This window comes from Dromiciops gliroides, chromosome 3 (assembly GCF_019393635.1).
Source record: "Dromiciops gliroides isolate mDroGli1 chromosome 3, mDroGli1.pri, whole genome shotgun sequence".
Taxonomy (NCBI): Eukaryota; Metazoa; Chordata; class Mammalia; order Microbiotheria; family Microbiotheriidae; genus Dromiciops; species Dromiciops gliroides.
The window spans coordinates 514,099,407-514,120,007 of NC_057863.1; the positions used below are offsets into that span (position 1 = coordinate 514,099,407).

General features: G+C 34.8%; 1 protein-coding gene across 2 annotated transcripts; it reads right to left on the reverse strand.

Annotated features, from left to right (window-relative positions):
• Positions 1 to 3,271: 3,271 nt before the first annotated feature.
• Positions 3,272 to 19,885, reverse strand: FAM76B (family with sequence similarity 76 member B). Of its 2 annotated transcripts, none has more exons than XM_043995821.1 (10): positions 19,433 to 19,885; positions 18,553 to 18,617; positions 18,194 to 18,248; positions 17,028 to 17,183; positions 16,080 to 16,279; positions 12,791 to 12,838; positions 12,117 to 12,197; positions 11,344 to 11,476; positions 8,340 to 8,441; positions 3,272 to 6,175 (listed from the first exon to the last, which is right to left on the reverse strand). In XM_043995821.1, the coding sequence occupies exons 1-10, from the start codon at positions 19,517 to 19,519 to the stop codon at positions 6,086 to 6,088; spliced, it is 1,017 nt and encodes a 338-aa protein (XP_043851756.1). In that variant the 5' UTR covers positions 19,520 to 19,885; the 3' UTR covers positions 3,272 to 6,085. The 2 variants fall into 2 exon arrangements, with proteins under 2 accessions (XP_043851756.1, XP_043851755.1); XM_043995820.1 differs by having other exon boundaries at positions 11,344 to 11,479; positions 19,433 to 19,884.
• Positions 19,886 to 20,601: the final 716 nt, after the last annotated feature.

A 20,601-nucleotide genomic window follows, 5' to 3' on the forward strand; every position in this document is an offset into this window, starting at 1 on the left:
GTAAAGAGAAGGGTCACCTTATTATGTGAGACAGGAATAAAGGTGGAAATATTTGCAGAAGCTATCTGGGAAGTTGTCATTTGAGGAGGAACAGGAAAGAGGAAGCTCTTATCAAATTACCTCCATTTTTTTCAGTAAAATATGAGGAAAGGCTCTTACCTGAGAAGTTAGGTCAAGGGGAAAGCATGGAAGGTTTGAGGAGAGATGAAGATTCTGAAAAACTACTCTGGTGAGTGGGACAATGAGTCAACTAAGGATTGCCTTGCCACAATGAAGGCACAGGTGAGATTATGTAACATTTGTACCATATTCAGTTAGCATGATTTTGCCATGTTTTGAAGCTTCATTCAGCAGCAAGTGAGAAGGAACAAAGGTAGCAAATGGTGGGAGTTATCCAAGCATAAGATTTGGTGGTTCAGTGATAGCATAAAAGTACAAAGGACTAGAGAGAAGAGGACAGAACAGAGTCTAACTGGTTCATCTAGGGTTCAAGATGGGGAAGGAAGAAGAATGCAGACAGTGCAGAGGTAATGGGTTCCTGGGAAGGAACTAAGGGATGAATAGGAACTAGGGGATAGGCAGAGAGAGAAGAGGAATGACAATAGGCTATAATGAGGTGGAGTGGAAAGGAGATTAGGGTGTTTGAGGGATTATCAATATATGTGTTGAAGTAAGGTTTCCAGGAGAAGCTAGAGATACTGAATTTGTTGAGGAAAGAAGGGTGACATTCTGGGGGGTCAATAGACAAGAGTTATCAGAAATTTGATCGGTGATACGGTTAGAATGAATTTCAAAGGAGCTCGGTGAGAGTCCTAAAATAGACAGATTGGAAAAGTAAAAGATTTAAGATACAGGCAAATTTGTTACTTATGGAATGGGCATTCCAGAAAACAGTGGAAAGGGTGTATAACTTTAAACTGGGACATTGGAGGGTTTGAGATTGGAATAACTAAGAGGGTAGTGAGATTTAAAACTGAGTTTGAATAAGGATAGCTGTGAGTTCCTAATCACAGTAATGGGGAAGGTGTGAGAGGGTGGGTCTTTGTTAATTTTGAGAAATGAGTTCAGGTAGGTTATCAATAGCCCTAGGAGTTCGGCCTCAGCGTAAAAACCTTTCAGGATTAGGTAGTTCAAAGGAAGGGGACTAGTAGGGGGCTGAATGGGTCACTGCACAGGGAAAGAAGTTTTTCTCCACAAGAGAGGCAGGAACAGGCCTCACCTGGAGATAGGCATGGAGGGAGGCAAGATGGGAGGCAGTTTCTCTGTCACCCACAAGGAAGAGGAGGGCAAGTGTGAAGATTTCCTTTATCACTAAAAACAATGTCCTTTTTCTACCCAGACCTCCATACTGACCACTCTGGATTGACATTGTTAACCATTATTTGACTTTGTTTTTTGAAATTCTTCTCCCTTGGTTTCCATAACATGTTCTCTACCTCAGACATTCTACTTTGGCCAGTTCCTGATCCTCTTCCTGCCTTTTAAACATTGGTGTCTTCTGTTGTTTGGCCTCCCCCCTCTTACTTCCCCATTTAGTGATTTTATTAACTCCCATGGTTTCAATCATCACATTCATTTAAATGACTCCCAAATCAATCCATAATCTCTAGTCTATTTTCAAGAGCCTGCTGAATATTTCCACTTGAATGTTCCAAACTGGTCTCATTCTTGCTCCACTCACTACTCCTAAACCTACTGGCTATATTCTAATGTTTACACCATTTCCCCATCAACCAAATTCATTATCTCAATTATCTTTAACCCTTCCCTCTCTCCCCTCATCCAATCTGTGGTCTAGTCCTATTGATTCTATGTCAACATCTCTCATACCAACTCTGTCTTTCTATTGTCATTAGAAGTCTTAGTTCAACCCATCATCTCTTCTCTATTACCTCATCTATAAAATGAGATTGAAACAGGACTCTGAGGTCCCTCTAAGCTGTGGACCAAAAGTTCTTAATCTTTTTTTGTATCATGGACCTCAGTAGAGTTCTAGTGAAGCCTATAGATTACTTCTCCGAATATTTTTTAAATGAATAAAAATATATATGAAAACCAATTATATCGAAATAATTTTTTCTCTTAATTTCATGCCCCTCCCCTGGCCAAATCCACAGACTTCTTTAAGATTCATATACTCGATCTAGATTTATGATTCTATGATATAAGAATAAAAAAGGAAGCTGCCAATGTCCAGGGGCCAGGCACACAAATCTTTGCATAAAAAATATATAAGGGTTTGACATCTTAGATATATAAGAAATTGACATAAGTACATAAAACCAAAAGCCATTCTCATTCCAGAATGGATAAGTGGTAAAAGAAAATGAAAAAATATTTCCCAAATGAACTGCAAGCAATAGCTAAGTAGAAGAATGCAGCAAAGGAGTCATAGGAGAAAGTGCAAATCAAACTAACTCTGACATTTCTTCACACTGAGCACACACTGGCAAAGTTGGTTGGGGTTTGGAGACAAATGTCACTGTTGGAGCTGCTAACTGGATAAGCAAAGGAATTGGAGTAAAAAAAAAAAAACTAACTAAAATATTCATGCCCTTTGAGCTACAGATGCCACTAGTAAACAAATATCCCCAAGAGGGAAAGGTTTGATATATAAGATGCCCATAGATTTTGGAATGGATAAAAATTATGGCACACAAATGTAAATGAATCTTACTGTTATATGAAATAATGAATGTAGAAAAAAAAAGAATTATGGGAACTTATATGGACTGATATAAAGTGAATAGAGAGAAAACAATATAATCCAAATGTAAATGGAAAAAAACAAACTAAAATAAGAACCGAACAATTATGATGACCCAGGATGTTCCATTCTTCACATAGATGGGAGGCAGCCCACACCCATCAGACTTGATGCTTTTTATTTTTTTTGGGGGGGGGTGAGGGGGCAGCTACAAGAGATGCCTCACTATGTATCACTGAGTTGAGGAGGCAGGAAGGATATATTTGGAAAAGTTAATACTAGAACAAAAGATGTTCATACAAAATTTTAAAAATATGAAAAATGAAATCTGAAGGGTATATTAGTCTATTGGTCAATATTATAATGAATGATTCTAGAATTAAAACTGAATTCAGTCTTCACTTTATTATCCGGGGGAAAGGAAAATAAAAGATAAAGAATATAATGCTTTTGAAAAGTTTTTATTGTGAAATATTGGATTTAGAAAAAAGTACAAAATGTCAACAGTCAGATGTGTGCAAGTACAGTATTTCAAGAGTCTATACATGTGAACAGCTCAACAGCTTCACTGCAAAATGCATATTTAGACCAATACTATCTAAAAAGGACTGCAATATTAACAGGCTTAAAGTACATAAATAACTTGAGCCAAAGTGGCTATCACTGGTCAATACTAATGAACAGCTGAAAACAAGCTAAAAAGCACAATACAGCACACAATAGTATCTCCTTACAGATCCACAGTTAAAGAACATCAGGCCATTTTGTCAATATACTACAGATCCAGGACATGAGGGTCTAGAACTCAATGTACTTTACAATCTTAAAAATTTAGATTTTAAAAAGAGGTCATGGAATTTAAAAAAAAAAGGTATATTTAAATTAGGACTAAAGACTGTGAAGCCCCTAAAGGTTTTAGCATTAGGATTTACAAAGCTGACATATTTCAATTGAATTTCAAGGTGTTCCTTAAAACAAAAACAAAAATAAAATAATTTTAAATTGCAGCAACTTCCAGAAGTTTGAATGATTATTACTAAAATGGATGCTTTGCTTAAAATCCATAATGACCACTGGAGAATGAAAAATATATATGAAATTGGAAAAATACCAGGTATGAAAGATTTAAAATGAAAATAAAGGTCTTTTGATTTAGTAAATTTCTTCAGCATTAAAATGCACTACAGCATAGTACAACTAGGGCAGAAAATGCTAATTAAAAGCATAGCATGTTTACTAAATGTATGAAGACTACTAAACTTAGTGTAGCTATATATATGTATATATACATACATACATATACATATACTTTTTTAAACTTGACGAAAATAAATTGATGCTTTTTTTTCCCAAGTTAGATATATTCGAGCTACGTTTTACTTGAAAACTACCATAACTTTGTACTTCTAAATAGGGTATCAAAGAATGAGTGTGATCCCATACTGAACAGCTGTAGGAATAAGCTACTAAAACACACGCCATTTCAAAAAGAATAGCACCACCCACAACCGTACTTGAGAAAGCCATCCTTACCAAGGGCAATGAAATTCAAATGTTGGTTTAGATCATACTTTTAAAACATGAAAAACTTTTACAATGATATGTCCAGTAATAAAAATGTGGTGGGCAGAAGTAGTTTGCCCAGAGCAGAGTTAAGCTGGTTTAACCTGTAAGATGTTGGGGGAAAACTGTCGATTTCATTCTATGTAAACAGTGAACCCAATTTGGTACTTGATTATTTTTTATGTTTATGAACTAAAAGGTTGAAATGATACTTTTTTTTTTTTTTTGTGGGGCAATTGGGGTTAAGTGACTTGCCCAGGGTCACACAGCTAGTAAGTGTTAAGTGTCTGAGGCCAGATTTGAACTCAGGTACTCCTGAATCCAGGGCCGGTGCTCTATCCACTGCGCCATCTAGCTGCCCTGAAATGATACATTTTTAAAGCAGACCAATTCCATTAAAGCCTCAAAATCACTTTTTTTAAAAAAGGCGCTCTCTCTCTCTATATATATGTGTTACACTAACATCATACATACCTCAATCATCCTATACTATCCTTTAGAGAACAATGATTTAAGATGTTGGGACAGTTTGCTTTGTAAACACCACTGGAATCTACTAGTAGTTCCAATTTATTCAAAGAAAAATATACAATAGTTTCAAAGGAAATTTAACGCAAATTTAGAAAACTTTAGAATTCATCCAATTATGCAATGGTGACCAGTGAAATGAACAGTATTAGTAAGATAAAAGTAGGGAAAGTAGTAAAGATGTTTTGAAAATATTAATATTCAACCAAGAATAAATATGTAGAACTATATATATGTATATATAGCTATACATGCATATTTCTGCACGCAAATACTAAGATTCATTGTGGCAGAATTAAAATATAGTATTGTCAAGAGATTTAAAATGAAATCTTTTGGGAAACGATTGACAAAATACTAGGACCAATACCATCCCTATCCTACAGACACAAATCACAATGACCTAAAAAATGTATATATTCGCTAGTTGTTGCTAGTTCTTAATGCAACCTCAAGCATCTCACTAGCAGTTTACATTTCCTTTTTAATGTCTCCTGTACATATGCATTTATATACAAACATTTATTAAACATGATATTAAAAACAAAACCTATGTACAAAAGACCAGCATTCCTATAAATAAAAACATTAGGTGGCAAAAAGGCACTTGTAAGTAAAAATCTACAGTAGTCTTTACAAAACAAAAACACATATTTTACCTTGGATATTGTACAATAAGTGTTAAATCCTATCACAATAATGAAAATACTAGGCTAGTCATTGACCACTACTAATGATGCAACTATTAAAACATATTTACATATATTTCTGAATTTCATTTAATAAAAGCACCATGATTTCCCTCCTAATTTTACCATGTTTTAATAGAAAGTAAAAGAACAGTTGCCAAAAACTTAAGTGTTCATTATATTCCTTATTTCAAAAATTACATATTCCTAAATTTGAAAACAGATCATCTGAAGTTAGCAGTGTCAAAGAAATCATTGCCTTTAGCTCTTAAAAATGACATCTATTCTATTATTGCATGTTGCGTTTTTAAAAAGAGCAGTTTTCTGTCCTTTTACAACTGTTTTAATACTATTGCTGGCAAAAAAAGTTCTTGGATATCAAAAAATTAAAAAGGTTCTTCAAGCCAGTTGAAGTATTTTATTTGAATACTTTGACAACTAAAAAAAAATGCTGCATTAATTACAAAAGTGAATAGGAAACACGCCAATTCATTGGGTGTGTAAAAATATGTTTTCTACTACACAGAATTTTAAGGGCTTCACAGAATTATTCAAATTTACATTTTAAGCAGAACACTAAATATGAATAATTAATTCCTCAAGGAGATGTTAATATATTTCCACTTTTATCAAACTTTTTACCCTTCGACAGTGCCGCAACCTGTTTGAGTAGTTCTCTATTTTTGGCCTGTAGTAGACAAAAAACACTTGTGATTAAAAATAAGGCTTTTGTAATTAAAAAAAAGAAAGGATAATTCCATTAATACTACATAAACAATAGCATTATTACAATTCACTTAACAAAAGATTACATTAAGAGTATAAGCTAACAAATTTAGATGAATGGATGATAAAAGTTCAAAAGCAATGTAGAAACTCATAGCTCACTAAACATAAGAATGGAACTAGGGAAATGCAGACTATTTTCCTACTCTCTTTGTGTCACTGTTATTCTTAATAATAAATACTATTTTATTCCATATTACACTTTATGATTCACAAAGGCCATTCATATACATCATTTCATTTGTTCCTTACAAGAAATCTTTGGGTAGCCAAGGCAAGTCTTGTTTTATGCCAACTCAGTGTGGCATTTACATTTCTACTATATCACATGTTTTCAAAACACAAATGAATAAATCCTGGCTATGAAGACTAGATCCAAACAAAATGTACTATTTCATACACTTTTTTGGATGCTGAAAACTTTAAAACCAAAATCCATATCCTAATCAATACAAACTCTTCCTGTTTAATGGCTCCAACCCTCATCTTTATCTGATATTACCCAATTTAAATGGCCTCATCTTGTTCTCACAAACTGACATTTTTTTCCTCTTCAAGTACATTCATCCTTCTATCATCTTAAAGCTATTCATAAAAATATTTACTATACCTCAACAACCCAGTTTTTCTTTAGGGAAACTCTGTTTATTTCCTACAAGAAACCTTCTATGACTAATAGGGAACCATTTACTATTTTTGAAATCTTATCACTTCTGGTACTCCTCCCTTTCAATACTTCAAAACTCTTTCTTTCAATATTATCTTTTCAATATTGTTTTTTCTTACTTCTCAATGGTGATAAGCAAAGAGGGCCAAGATCTTGTCAATTTAAACTTTGCAAAATTAAAAATCCCAGAGAGTTCTATGTGTCTTCTCTTTCTGTATGGGGGTGTGTGGGAAATGGGGTAAGAGGGAAACCAACAATTTTAAGATGATGATTGAAAAATAACTAGAAAGCCATCAGCAAACTGGAATTTCATATTATTTAACTAAATTTCTTACTAGCTTATTCTGAGACATTAACTTATTTAAAACTTTAAAAAAAAGCTTCATTGGAAAGTATTGACATAAAACACTGGAAGGTAGGAAATATTTTAATAATAACCATCTCAATGATAAGTAATAGTTTAACCATACAGAAATAGTCAGAAAGTCTAGCAAAGAAGTTTGGCTATAAGGATGCAACACTGGAAAGTTAGCAACCAAGAAAATAGGACAAAGGACTATTAGAACTTTCAGGGTTCTCCAGGAGAAAAAGCTCCATAATAAGACTCTAACTTAAAATAAAACAATCTCTTGCAATTTTTACAACAGGTTGAACAAGAAGCTGCTTGATTCAAGTGAGGTTAATATGAAAATGAATTATCTTAACCTGAATTTGACTCATTTTTATTTCTATTGGGTTTAATTACTGAGTACCTTGCAAAATATTTAGAAACCAGGTAAGAACTCAACATACAAATCCAAGGGATAAAAAAACAGAACCACTATGGTTTTTATTTAAAAAAAATACTCTCTCTCCAAATGTAATTAAAAAAAAAAGGTAAGAAAAGACATCATAAACAAATCTCGATGGGGAGCTTCTTCAGGACAGAGAGAAAGCATTTAGTTTTAAGAGTTGCCCAAATGGTAAAGGGTAAAGACAGCTACTGGAGGAAGACCTGGAATAAGGACCTGATAGTAAATTATTTATCACTTGTTTTCTTCTGTGTTGAAATCTTACCTAGACCATTCTGGAATGAACTCTGGGTTTAGTTTTCTCTCTAGGCAACCTGCTTTATAAATGAACATTATCATGGAATGGATCCTGGAGTTCGAACACCCTTCTTCCCTGCCCTCCATGTTCTTTACCTACAATAAACACTGCTCACTCTTATGGTTGTGGAATAAGGAAAAACAATGGACAAAGAAAGAAAAGAGAGACAGAGACTGGGGAAGGAGAGGAAGTGCATGTGTGTGCCTAGAGCCAATACTTACAAAAGATTTACTCAATGAATATTACAATTTGTACTTTTTGCTCTCTGCTACTCATAGTTTAAGTAAACCATACACTAAAAAATATTTACCTGTAATTGTTCCACAGTTTCCTTGTGAGCTTTCTCCATACTGTTCATTTTTGTTCTCAAATTAGATTCCTGGTACTGGAAGTCTGCTTTCAGTTCGGTTAACTAAAAAAAAATACATCAATATATATGACCTGCATTTACAATTTCTCTACAGCATCATTCACAATTCTATGATCAAAGTGTGCATGTTAAAAGCAATTTCATGAGTTCCATGATCTAATTAATTATACTTTTTCCAAGTAATAATTTGTCAGATCACAAATACTTAGTTTTAATAATCAATTTTAGTGTTACTAAATAGTACATTAGTATGGATTTTAGTTTCAAGGCAGCAACTGAATATGTATAAGGCTTAAAAATAAAACGCCTGCTTTTTGGGGGCCTTATATGGATACAGAAATCTGATAGCACCTACTCTGGCATTTTTTACAAGGAGGAAAGATTATGCAGTATTCTTGAGTTGTGTGATGTACACTGGGAAACACTTCAAATGTTTTTGTTTTTTTAAATAACATATTTTATGTAGCCAGTGACTTATATAACAGATTTTACTTTAAAATAACTGGAAACCTAAAAAAAAAAAAAAGACTTTTAGCTAAAAGCATAACCCGAGAAAAAGAATCTTGTCAAGGTAATTTTTTCAAATATAATAAAATAATGACCTTAGATTTCCTTGCTCATTTTAAAAGATAAAAACAAAGGAACTATCCCCCTAACCCCGCCCCCCAAACCCCAAAGTTTTAAAATAAGCACAGAAAGGAACATTTTAATTAAAAATTGTTTTCCAAATAATCTGAAAAGTTCTATTTTTAAATTTACTCATCACTACTTGATATTCCTTCTTGAACCTGAGATTAGAAATAAGAGTATAGAAGCAGTACTAAAAAGTATATGGATTAATAAAGGGAAGCAGCAAATTTCAAAACTCTTTTTTGAGGTTACTTGATAAAACCATATTTATAAGTCATATATTTGGTTTCTTGTAAGAGCTAGATACTTCTAGCTTAATCAAACGGACAAAAGTCATAAATGTCTACCTGTAAGTATTATCGCATATATAAATATATATATATAAAAGAGAGATTTGGGATAACATTAAACATCTACAAGATTGAAGGAAGCTAGCTACAGGTGAGATTTCAACTATAACACTATTATAACTATGGAATTTTCATCCACACAAAATTAAGTATATCCTAATATACAAATCCTAGCCTTAAAATACAGTCCCTTATGCTATATAATACAGCACAATCATTTAATTACCAAAAAGCTGATAAACTGATGAAAATTAATAGAGAAACGGACAGTCAAAGAGAATTGCTGTGTCCTACATTCTACCTAGTTAAAATCTTTGCCTCTGTTGTAGATTCGAACAGTTCATGTCTTCATCAATTAAAAAAGACTTCTGATCTACTAGTTCAAACCACCTAAGATTGTTAATCTATTCATAGTTAATGAACAGCTGCCATTGAATCAGGTATACATACACTGGTGAATCATGTTTGATATACATGGTTTAGTATTGATGATTTGTAAATCACCAATCACTTTGTTAAATTCTGAAAAAAAATTAAAAACAAAATCAACTAAGTTATCTGCACTGATGTGATGTTATAATGGTGTAAAAATGCAAACAGTAATTAAAAATTCATTTCCATTTTTCTTTGGAGTTACATATTTCTTCAAATGGAAACCTCTTAATTCATGTTCTACATAAACTTATAACAAGTATTGCCCTGTTTTCAATAAAAAAAATATGTAAGGGATTATATAATTTAAAAACTATACAGTTAGTTTAAAATTGGCTATCAAATAACCAATAACCATCCTATATTTATTTTTGCTTAACTACAATTTTTTAATAAAATGGCTCAGTGAGCTCAGAGAGCTGGGCTGGGAGTCAGGAAGACCTGAGTTCAAATCTGGCCTCAGACACTTACTAGCTGTGACCCTGGACAAGTCACTTAACCCTGTTTGCCTCAGTTTCCTCAACTGTAAAATATGCTGGAGAAGGAAATGTCAAACCACTAGTTATCTTTGCCAAGAAACCCCCAAATGGGGTCACAAAGAGCTGAACATGACTTGAAACAACTGTACAATGAAAAGTAGTTTAAACTTGGTGATCAAATAACCAATAACCAATCTATATTTGTTTTTGGTCACATATGAATTTTTATATACTAAGTTTGCAAGGTATCTATATTAAAATGAGCTTTCCCTTTCAGGAAACATAGAATAATGAAGATTCATTAGGATTACAAGAAAAAGAATTCACATAAACACAATTATATGTTAAATTAAATGTACACTTTTTAAAACCAGAGTACTAGAAAACCGGAATAGGTTGAAATGTAATACAGATTTTAAAGAATGTAAATTCATCTAAATATGATTAAGGCACATGATGCATGAACTAAAGAGAATGAGGCTGCCTTAAGATGCTATTCTAATTTCACTGCTAAACAACATTTTCATGTTGTATTATTTATAGCAGAACAACCTGAATCTACAACCCAGTTTGCTAAATGTTGACTCTCATACAGAAGTCTCATGATTATGATTTCTACTATTGATCCTCATTGGCCAGATTAAGAAATGTGACTAATTGAAAAGTAAAGGCTTTAAATTACTTCCCTAAATCACTAACATTCACATAACACTCTTTCTCCACCCACAGAATGAGAGACATTCAAACGAAAATGAGACATTTATAATATATGTCAATAAGTGTATGTGTGTGTGCGTGCATGTGTGTTGAAAGCTAACATTCAAAAATCAATAAAATTCTAACTGGTTACTTCCTTAGAAGGACAAGCTTCTCTACTACTGTTGGTTCCAAGAAAAACTATCATAAGCATTTCTATTTCATACAGAACCACATACAATGACCAGCAAATAATATTATAAACACTATAAAAGAATGGCTAGTCTCCTATTTGCAACTGTCAAGTAAGAGTTAAGACACAACACTGCACCAGACTTCAATGGTCTATGTTCTCACCTTTTTATCTTTTTCTAAAATGGTTTGGTCTCTTTGTTGTAAGAGACGTTTAAGTGACATCACTTCTTCTTTCAGCTGGCTTATAAGGACAAAATTGTCAGTTCCTCCACTATCTGCTGACTGATTTATAGAGCTACTAAAAATAAGAAGTAAAATATAATTAACAAAAGTCCAAGAAAAACAGCATGTGTTCAAAATGCATAAATTAGACAATTCCACAAACATCCTTAAGGCTAATGCAAAAAAATATGTACCTGACAGAAATGGATGCAACTGGCAAATTACCTTACTAATGGCACACATTACAAATACCTGCAGAAATATAATTCAGTATTAGCTTTTAGGGGGTCAATATTTCTAGTGTAAAGCAATAGGCAGCCAATTTGTACAGTAATATCAGTAAATGTTTGGCTAATGTAATATATAATACTTCTAACAAAACTTACAAGTTTAAAAATACTTGAGTCCAAACTTGCATTTCTCTGAAGTGTATCAAAGTAAGAAAATGTTCTTTGAAAGTATGTGGCCTTTTCCAAATTATTTATACTCAAAAAAGACTTTTTGTCTAAACAAAGTAGTAGAACAGAGCAGTTTTCATACTGTTAAATTTTCATTTTAAAATAATCAAACTGATTATAGTCACTGTCCTATGTGATACAAAGAAATTAACAGGAGGATATCAATTTATTTTCCTTTATCGCATAGTTGCAACTATCAACCATCATTGCTCTCTTAGTCTGAAATTTCATAGCACTAAAGACATCCAATTTTACCTATCTCCATTGGATGGCTTGGATTCCAGTTTAGGTTTTTTCTTTGGAGTTTCATTCTGAATTGTTGCAGAGGTTTTATGGCTGAAAACAAAGAACAAACATTAAATACAGTGTAATAGCTACCACAGTATTAACAGTCAATTTAAAAATAAATATAATTTATAATCAATCAATAATAATTTTTAAGTGCATACTATATGCCATGCACTGTGAAAAGTGCTGGTGATAAAAGGCAAAAATACAGTCCCTGTTGTCACAAATGCATTCAAATGGGGAGACAATTGAAAAAAATTACTCTGAGAGCAGAGAAGAAAATAAATCTGGGAAAGGTCTCCTGAAGAAGGTATAAATTTGAGCTGACACTTGAAGGCAGTCATTATATAATCTTAAAAAAAAAAAATCTAACTACTACAGAAGTGGGGGGCTTGGGGGGACGGAGAAAAGGAGAAAGGAGAAGGGGAATGGGATGACAAAAAATATAACAACATAGACCTGAAAGTCAGGAGTTAATAGGATTTTAAATCCTATTTCATCTCTAACTAGCTATCTGACCTCAATGTTCCCCAGCTTCCTTTCATTTGGAAAATGAAGAGTTATAACTAGTCGGTTTAGGTTCAATTTAAAAACACATTCAAATACTATAGTCAAATATTTCCAAAATGGTATATATTTACCTCTGTTTCCATAGTCCTTGCTCTTGTTCTGGACTCAGACTGCTGATTCTGAAATACACACAATTAACATCTAATAATATCTATTAATGATAGCTAATAATATTTGTTACCAATGGAAAATAAAATTAAACTTTTATAAGCATGTTTTTGTCAGCAAAGGAGATTCATTTAAGTTATCAGAATGAAAATTACAATAAAGCCAATTGTGATCCTGTACTTGTCTATAACATTTTCAGACTAAGAGCTTGTGAATTTATGAAAAAAACCATGAAACACAATTTAGTCAAACAACTCCACCAGGCATCTTTAATGGGTTCCTGGAAAGAAAGCATAGCAACGGAGAGCAATGGAAAGGTCTTTATAATTTGTATTTGTTCCATCATCTCCAGACCACAATCTAATATATGGGGCCTTTTAAAAATATGAAGATCACCAGACAAAGTACTATAGCTTCAAAGTTTGAAAGCTACCGACTTAAGACTATGGTTAAGATGGTTAATACTTAACCATCTCAGTTGAAATTTTTACCCTATTTTAAAGATTAAGGTACGCCTCAGTAAAAATCCTGAACCTGTTGAAATTCTTCCTTATTATAAATTGCTTTTGCTGTATTTTAAATTAATATCTGTTTGTCCTAGGGAGTTTGGAAAACATCAATCATCCTCAAGTGGAAAAACTTTTTCCAGACAGTTTTTCAGTTTCTCTAATTCCTCTAACTTTTCCTTGCTTTCCTAAACCATTCTCCCAATTTTCTATACATCTTTTGTTAGTAAGGTGAACTACACACAATCAGCTAGTAAATATTAAGACCATAATTGGGACAGTGAAAGAATTTACAATTCTAATTTATAATACTGTTTATATATCATAGTATTCTTACTTCTTAAACCACTATGATACAGTGCTAACTCACAGCTTGTTACTCATTATGACCTTTGGACTTTTTTTCTGCTGTACTTACACATATCTAGTCCTTCACAATCTTGAATTCATATACTTTAGTTTTTCTTCAAGTACACTATTCTGCATGTGTCCTTACTGAACTGCTGGGAAAAGAGAGTGGCATACAGACCAACCTGGAAGGCAGCAATCAGAAATTAGGTGGGTCTTTTTAAGCAAATGTGAAGAGCAAGCCATAGGTTTAAAGACACAGTTGTGTATAGTTCTGCATAGTGGTTATAACATCAAACCAAAAGAATCTTTACTTGTATTCAGTATGGCAATAAATGCTTTGTTTTTCCTGGCCACACTCAAAATACAGACAAGTATCACCAGTCATTATATTTTTAAAAAAAGAAAAATTTTTTTCTCCATATACTTTGGAAATTATGACCTTACTATATTATGGTGACTCTAGGATCCAACTTGGTCTTTGACTTGAACTTACTTCGCATGCACCTTCTGGTGATTGTTTTACTCTACAAATAGGACCCTATAGTCAGTTGTGTACTCACCTAATAGTTGGGAGGTCTAGACCATATTTTTTCCAGTTTAATGATGAGAATTTCTTGGAGGACAAAATCAAAAACCTCAATGAAATTAAATTTTATTAACATCAACTTCCTTGTGTTAACCTACAAGACCTATCAATCTGTCATAGAAAAAAAAATTGATAAGTCTCATAGAATTTGAACTTTATAAACTACTTGATTCCTTTGTATCTTATCTTCTTGAGATTACCTATTAATATAGGTTAGGGAAAAAAGTATTCTGGTACTGAGCTATGAGTATTCAAGCACTTTGACAATCATGTGTTTGTGGTTTATGTTCACCCACCACCCAGAAAAAAGTAAAACTATGTAAGACCTTAATCCTTTAGACCCTAAATCTAGACAGCTCTGCTGCAAAAGCCATGGGGAAGGATTTCCAAAGAACAGTCATATTTGAAATCACTAGTAAATTCAGGCGCCCCCTGCCTTGTATTGAGAAATTTAAGGCATACTATGAGAATTTAAGGTAAGTAAGAAAGTTGTCATTTTAAGTCTCAGTCTTTTAATTCATCTCATACTGATGAAAATGTCTCCTTTCTAATCTCTAGACCACAACTTTTAACTAAATAGAAATAAGAAACAAATGACAAATGGAGCATAAATTTGACTTTACAAAATATCTCCAAGTCCTAATTCTTTTTTCTACCCATTGAGCTAAATTTCTAATAAGTACTATATACAGATATTTTTATCATTATATGTTCTAATACGTATCCTTTTTTTTTTTTTTTTTTGGTAAATCAAACTGTATCTTCCGTGCCCATGGGTAACTAGCCATTTGAAGGAAACTTGCAGTAAATTTTGAAATGTAAAGAATTTTTAGAAACTAAATCTTCAGTCCATAGTCTTTCAACACTTAGATTTTTTTATATGCTCTTTTCTTATACAATGTGCAGCAAAGATTGGATAATTTTACCTTGTCAAAAAACCTAGAAGTAGAAAAATAATTTTTAAAAAGATACAATATTGTTGGCATCTTTCCCCAATTTTTAAAAAGGCAACTTAAGGATGGAAGGATTTTATTTCCTTTATCTGGGTATAAAGTTCATGCCAATGTTTTTTTTTTAAATAGCAAAATGCTATGATTTTTTTCTACACTTTAATGTCCTCCCAAGTTAATTTATAAATACTCCCATTGCATTCACAAATATTTCAGTTATAAATGGTTCTCAGTTGACTGTACACTTACCAGTCAATACCTGCAGAAATGAGAAAATAAAAACCAACCAGAACACAAAAACTAAAAAAATGTTCATGGTTTTTATTTATGGAAAGACCTTTTTAAAAAATCTCATTACAATGAAATTTTCATCTCCTCAGTGTTTTGATATTTAGTTTTCATATCCTGTATTCTTATGAGAATGATCCTAGCACTAACAGTCCAGAGTAAAATGTATTAACGAAATACTGAAACTTCTTATAATAGCCCAAGTCTATGAACTGATCATTTGTTAACATACTTTTCTTACAACACTACTCTGTATGTACTGCCCTCTTCAATCTGTGATTTGAGAATTAGCTAAAAGCAAATTGTTCTCAGTCTTATCATTAATATCACACAAAGGTTAGTTTAAAAAGATTTAAATTAAAAAAAAAAAGTTATATTGGTGGTAGTGATGGTAGGTAAGAACAGGGACAAGGACACAGTAACCTCAAAGAGTTTACAACCTAGAAAGGAAGAATACAGGGCAAATACCTAACAGATGAGAAATATGAATATCATTGGCAAGGTATTGTCTTATAAGTGCTGAAGGAATTCTTGAATTACATAACTAGATACTGAAATGCTAAGTACTTACTTGTGATGACTACTGCTGTGACGATGGTGGTGGTGATGGTGGTGGTGGTGATGTTTTGAATGGTGCTGGTCTTTTTCAGTAAGTGATGAGGAGGTTGAATTAGAATGTGAAGAACCCAAGCTCTTCCTTTGTTCCTTTGTCTTCTGTAAAACTCTCTTATATGACAGGGTGCAAAGCCAGCATAGTAATTTTCCATCAACCTTTTAAAAGAACATTTATATTAGATCAAATGGGTATTCAAAACTAATTATAAATTAAATCTCTTAAGAAATTCCCTAAATTCAAACTTGGAAAACAGAACTTGATAAGGAATTTTTAAAATAGGCAGTCTAATGCAACAACAGATAGATTTCAGTATTATGTTTTAGTTTAGTTTTTGATGTATTTTTTTTAGTGCCATAAATGGCACCTAATGTTTGTGGAAATAATCTGAAAGGAGAATTTAAGTATAATCCATTAAGGGCAAATTATTCTTCCACTTGTTCCTATAAATTTAAATTTCTGTTCCATTTCTAGAAATATCAGCAAAAGGCACCTGCTTCACCATTAATTATGTTTCTTTCGGTGCATAGTGTATAGTAGCTAATATATAACTACATTATTTTTCCAACAGCAAAACTCTCAACTTTGATTGAAGGAATGGAAAGAGATCCACTCACGCGTCTGTGTAAAATCCAAAATAGATTCAAGATGAAATGTAACTACCAAGTAAAAACATGGGCTCTACAAATATTTAAACTAAGAAATGACTCAAAAGAACTCCAACTACACAAATCATTAAACACCACCCTGACTCCTGGGTTCAATGCTATCCTGACAATGCCTCATAGGGCTGCAAATGAAATCAGCCACTCAGAAATATACAAATATTATCAATTCCACCTTGAGTTCAAATCAGTAATATTATTTATTTCCGTTTGTCACAGTACCATGAACAACAAAAATTACCTTTCTTCTTCCTTCCTCTTTTCGATCAAAAGCACACTGTTGTTTGCACTGTTCACAGGTTTGAGGTGGTCCATATTTCTTTTCTGAATTTGTGCAACGTTGACACTTTGTGCCAATAAACGCTGCAATAATATTACAGTACTGACAAGGCTTGGGCTGAAAGTGATAGAGAAACAACTTTCTTTAAGCATCATAATGCTGAATATCCTCATAATTCTTCAATGTAAAAGAAAAATCAAATTTATTTTTTACATTTGCAAAGTTTTCCAAAGTTATCTGCCAAAACTTGACAACACTGGACCCTGTTTTGGTTTTTTTTTTTGGACTTGGGAAAACAGAAAAAAAATGAACCTAGTAGTAAGGGTTGTTTTTTTAAGCACTAAATACATAAAAAACTGAAAGGAAGAAAAATGCTATAAATGCACACTCCCAACTTCTCAGTCACACTAAAAGAGGAGTCATGTTAATTCAAGACTTATCATATACCCACAGTTTTGAAAGAATTTGTACAGTGCACAAATTATATCAAATATCTTTCCTTAACAAGAAAACATTTCAGAATTTTGAAGCACCTAAGGTCCTCACAATGAACATCAACATACTGTACTGTACTATAGTAGATATTTGTTTAAGATAGGACAGAATTTGTACTAATATGCCATAAAATGGCTCATGAAATACTATAATTTGAGGGGGATGACAGACAAGCAGGTTTCAACTTTCTGAACATTTGGGTTCTGTATAAATAAGAGTACTATATTTGTTTAAATGTTTTTTCCCCAGGAAGTGTGACTCCACAAAGTCTAGATTTAAGATGGACATAGTAGGGGGCGGCTAGGTGGTGCAGTGGCTAAAGTACTGGCCCTGGATTCAGAAGTACCTGAGTTCAAATCCAGCCTCAGACACTTGACTCTGGGCAAGTCACTTAACCCCCATTGCCCCGGAAAAAAAAAAAAAAGATGGACATAGTAACTGTTAGTTTCACAGTAGAAGGCATGATTTCCTCAATCTGTTTATTATACATTTAATTAATGAAGTATGTGTGCTGAAACTATGTACCCCAAATTAACATATATTTTCTATATAAATGCTTTGTCTTTAGTAAGAAACATCATTTGATAGGTAATTTTTCAGTGACAAAGTGAAAATGTAAGGCACAGACTTACTGTCCCAAACTGCTTCACATTTTGCGCACACTTCTTGCAAATTGTGTTAGTTTTGCTGAAAAGAAAAATTCACAGGCCATAATTAAGTTTAAATACAACTTTTAAGTCACTGATACACCAAAGAAATGAACATACACTGACGATTCTAATAGATGGAAAATAGCTCAAACTATGTACTTCTTCAAAGATGTTTTTAAAAAGTGAATATTGTTTTTCAACATTAACTCTTGGTTCTGTCAATAAACATTACAACTTAAATAAATTTGAGATCAATATTTCATAAGAAATAAACACAAAATTGGGATTATTTCCAGTAAAAGTACATCTTGGAGAAAAGTTTTAACTATTTATATACAAACCTCTCCTGTTGAAATTCTGATCTGCAATAAGTACATTTTACAATAGGATGTGCAATCCGACATTCCTGCAAGAAATTAATATAGCAATCAGTGTTTAGCATAGTCTCAAGTCTCTTCTCCAAAGGGTGAAAAAGAATAAAGATATAACCTCCATTAATAATTTCAAAATAAAACTATAATGTCTCTGAAAGTAGATTTGGATTATGTCCCAACATGTAATTGTTCAATTAAAATCTATTGTAGTTCCTTAGCAAAAAGGTGGGTTTCTTTGTGTTTATTAAATTTATGTATGTTACTGATAGGGTTAAAAACGATGGTAACCTGGTAGAGTCAATTTCAAGGTTTTGTAACCAACTGAAAATGCTTCTACTATTTTGCGGTGCTGCTTACAAATGATAGCGTTTGCCTTTAATAGGATCTGAGAAGATCCGAACGAGACCAGTTCTCTGTTCCATTCCCAAATAAGTCACTCTGCTTTTCTGTGCAGAAGAGGTCACTATTCAGTCCCCTCGTGCGGTTTAAAAGTGATCCCTAAATCCAGGAAGGGGAGAGCAGAAAGGGCATAGAACAGGGACAAAAATACCCCCTGTGGGAGACAGGTGGCTGGCAGCCTCGGGGGTTAGCCCCACCCCGGGAGCCCCTTCCGAGATCTCGGCCCGGATCCCAGCCCACCAGGTGGGAGGGGGGGGGGTCTCCCCTCACAGCCCGCGCCGCGCAGCCAGAAAGGTCCTAGACGACGCACTGGGAGCCCAAGACTCCAAGCCCCCGCCCCCACCCCCACTCCCCAGGCGCCGGCGACTGGAGAAAGGAGGCGGAGCGCGGGACACCCAGCCCCCTCCCCGGGCCACGTCCGACCAGACCCCGCCCGGCGCACACGGACCTTGCAGAGCTGCTGCCCCTGGGAAAGCTCCTCGAAGGGATAGCGTTGAGTACACTTTGTGCAGGCGTACAAGGCCGAGGCGGCCATCCTCCTTCTCCGCCGCCCGCTGCAACGCGGGGCCCTGCGGGGTATTCCGGGGCAGCCTGGGCACCCGGTGCCGGCCGCGCGCTCCTCCCGACGCTTCCCCCCAAACCCCCACCCCGTGCCCACAACGACTCCGCGCTAGGACCCAACTACGGTGCCGCCGCCGTCGCGGACTAAACACCAACGCCACAGCCGTCTCCCTCCGCCTTGCTTCGCCACCCACCCTCCCGGCCCCGCAACGGTTCCCGGCCGCTCCCTCTTAGGCCCCGACGGCGGCGGAGGGAGACGAAACGGAGAGTCGAGGTGTAGATTAGCAGCGAGGCGACAGATCCGCTTCCTTCTCCTTCTTTCTGTTCTCCTTCGGATTGGCTGTCGCCGTTTTCACGTCACTCATGCGCCACTCCCCTATCCTCACCCCGGATACGCACAGAGCCCCCACAAAGGAAGAAGGTCCCTAACCAATAGCAGCTCGCAGTTGTCTGCGCGCGAAACTCACTTAAAAACCTTTCCCCTACCCAGAAGCCAGCGCCGCTGGGCTCGCCTAGTGGCCAATCCGGTGTTCGGGGGAGGACTTTCCGATCCAATTGGGTAAATGCCCACCAAAGATTTTTCTCCCCTGCTCTTTTGACTCGGAGTTTCTTGACTCCAATTGGACCGAGTAATTTGAGCGCCTTCTAGACTCCCTTGTCATTGGCCGTACTTGGTAAGCACATCCCTCTGAGAACTGCCCCCAAGCCATTGTCAGACTCATCTCTGAACTTGAGCAAAGAAGGCAATCGGGATATTTTGTCCTCGCGAGGCATTTTACGTCAGTTCGACTTATCGATTTTGGATGGTCATTTTAAGACATCAACTTAAAGTCATAACCGGAAAAGTTTCCTTTGCCCCGATTGCTCTTTAACCAGCTCTCCCCCTTCCAAGGATTGGAATTGTCCTGTTTTGTTATTGACCCTCTTAGCTCTCAATCCTACACCTTGTGGCGTCATCTTGGGGAAGGGGCGGGTTCTTTCCCTCCCACCACTCCTAGACGATGTCCTCTTCTTTGATTGGTTATTTGTGACGCCTGTCTAGGTTTGTTGTCCTTT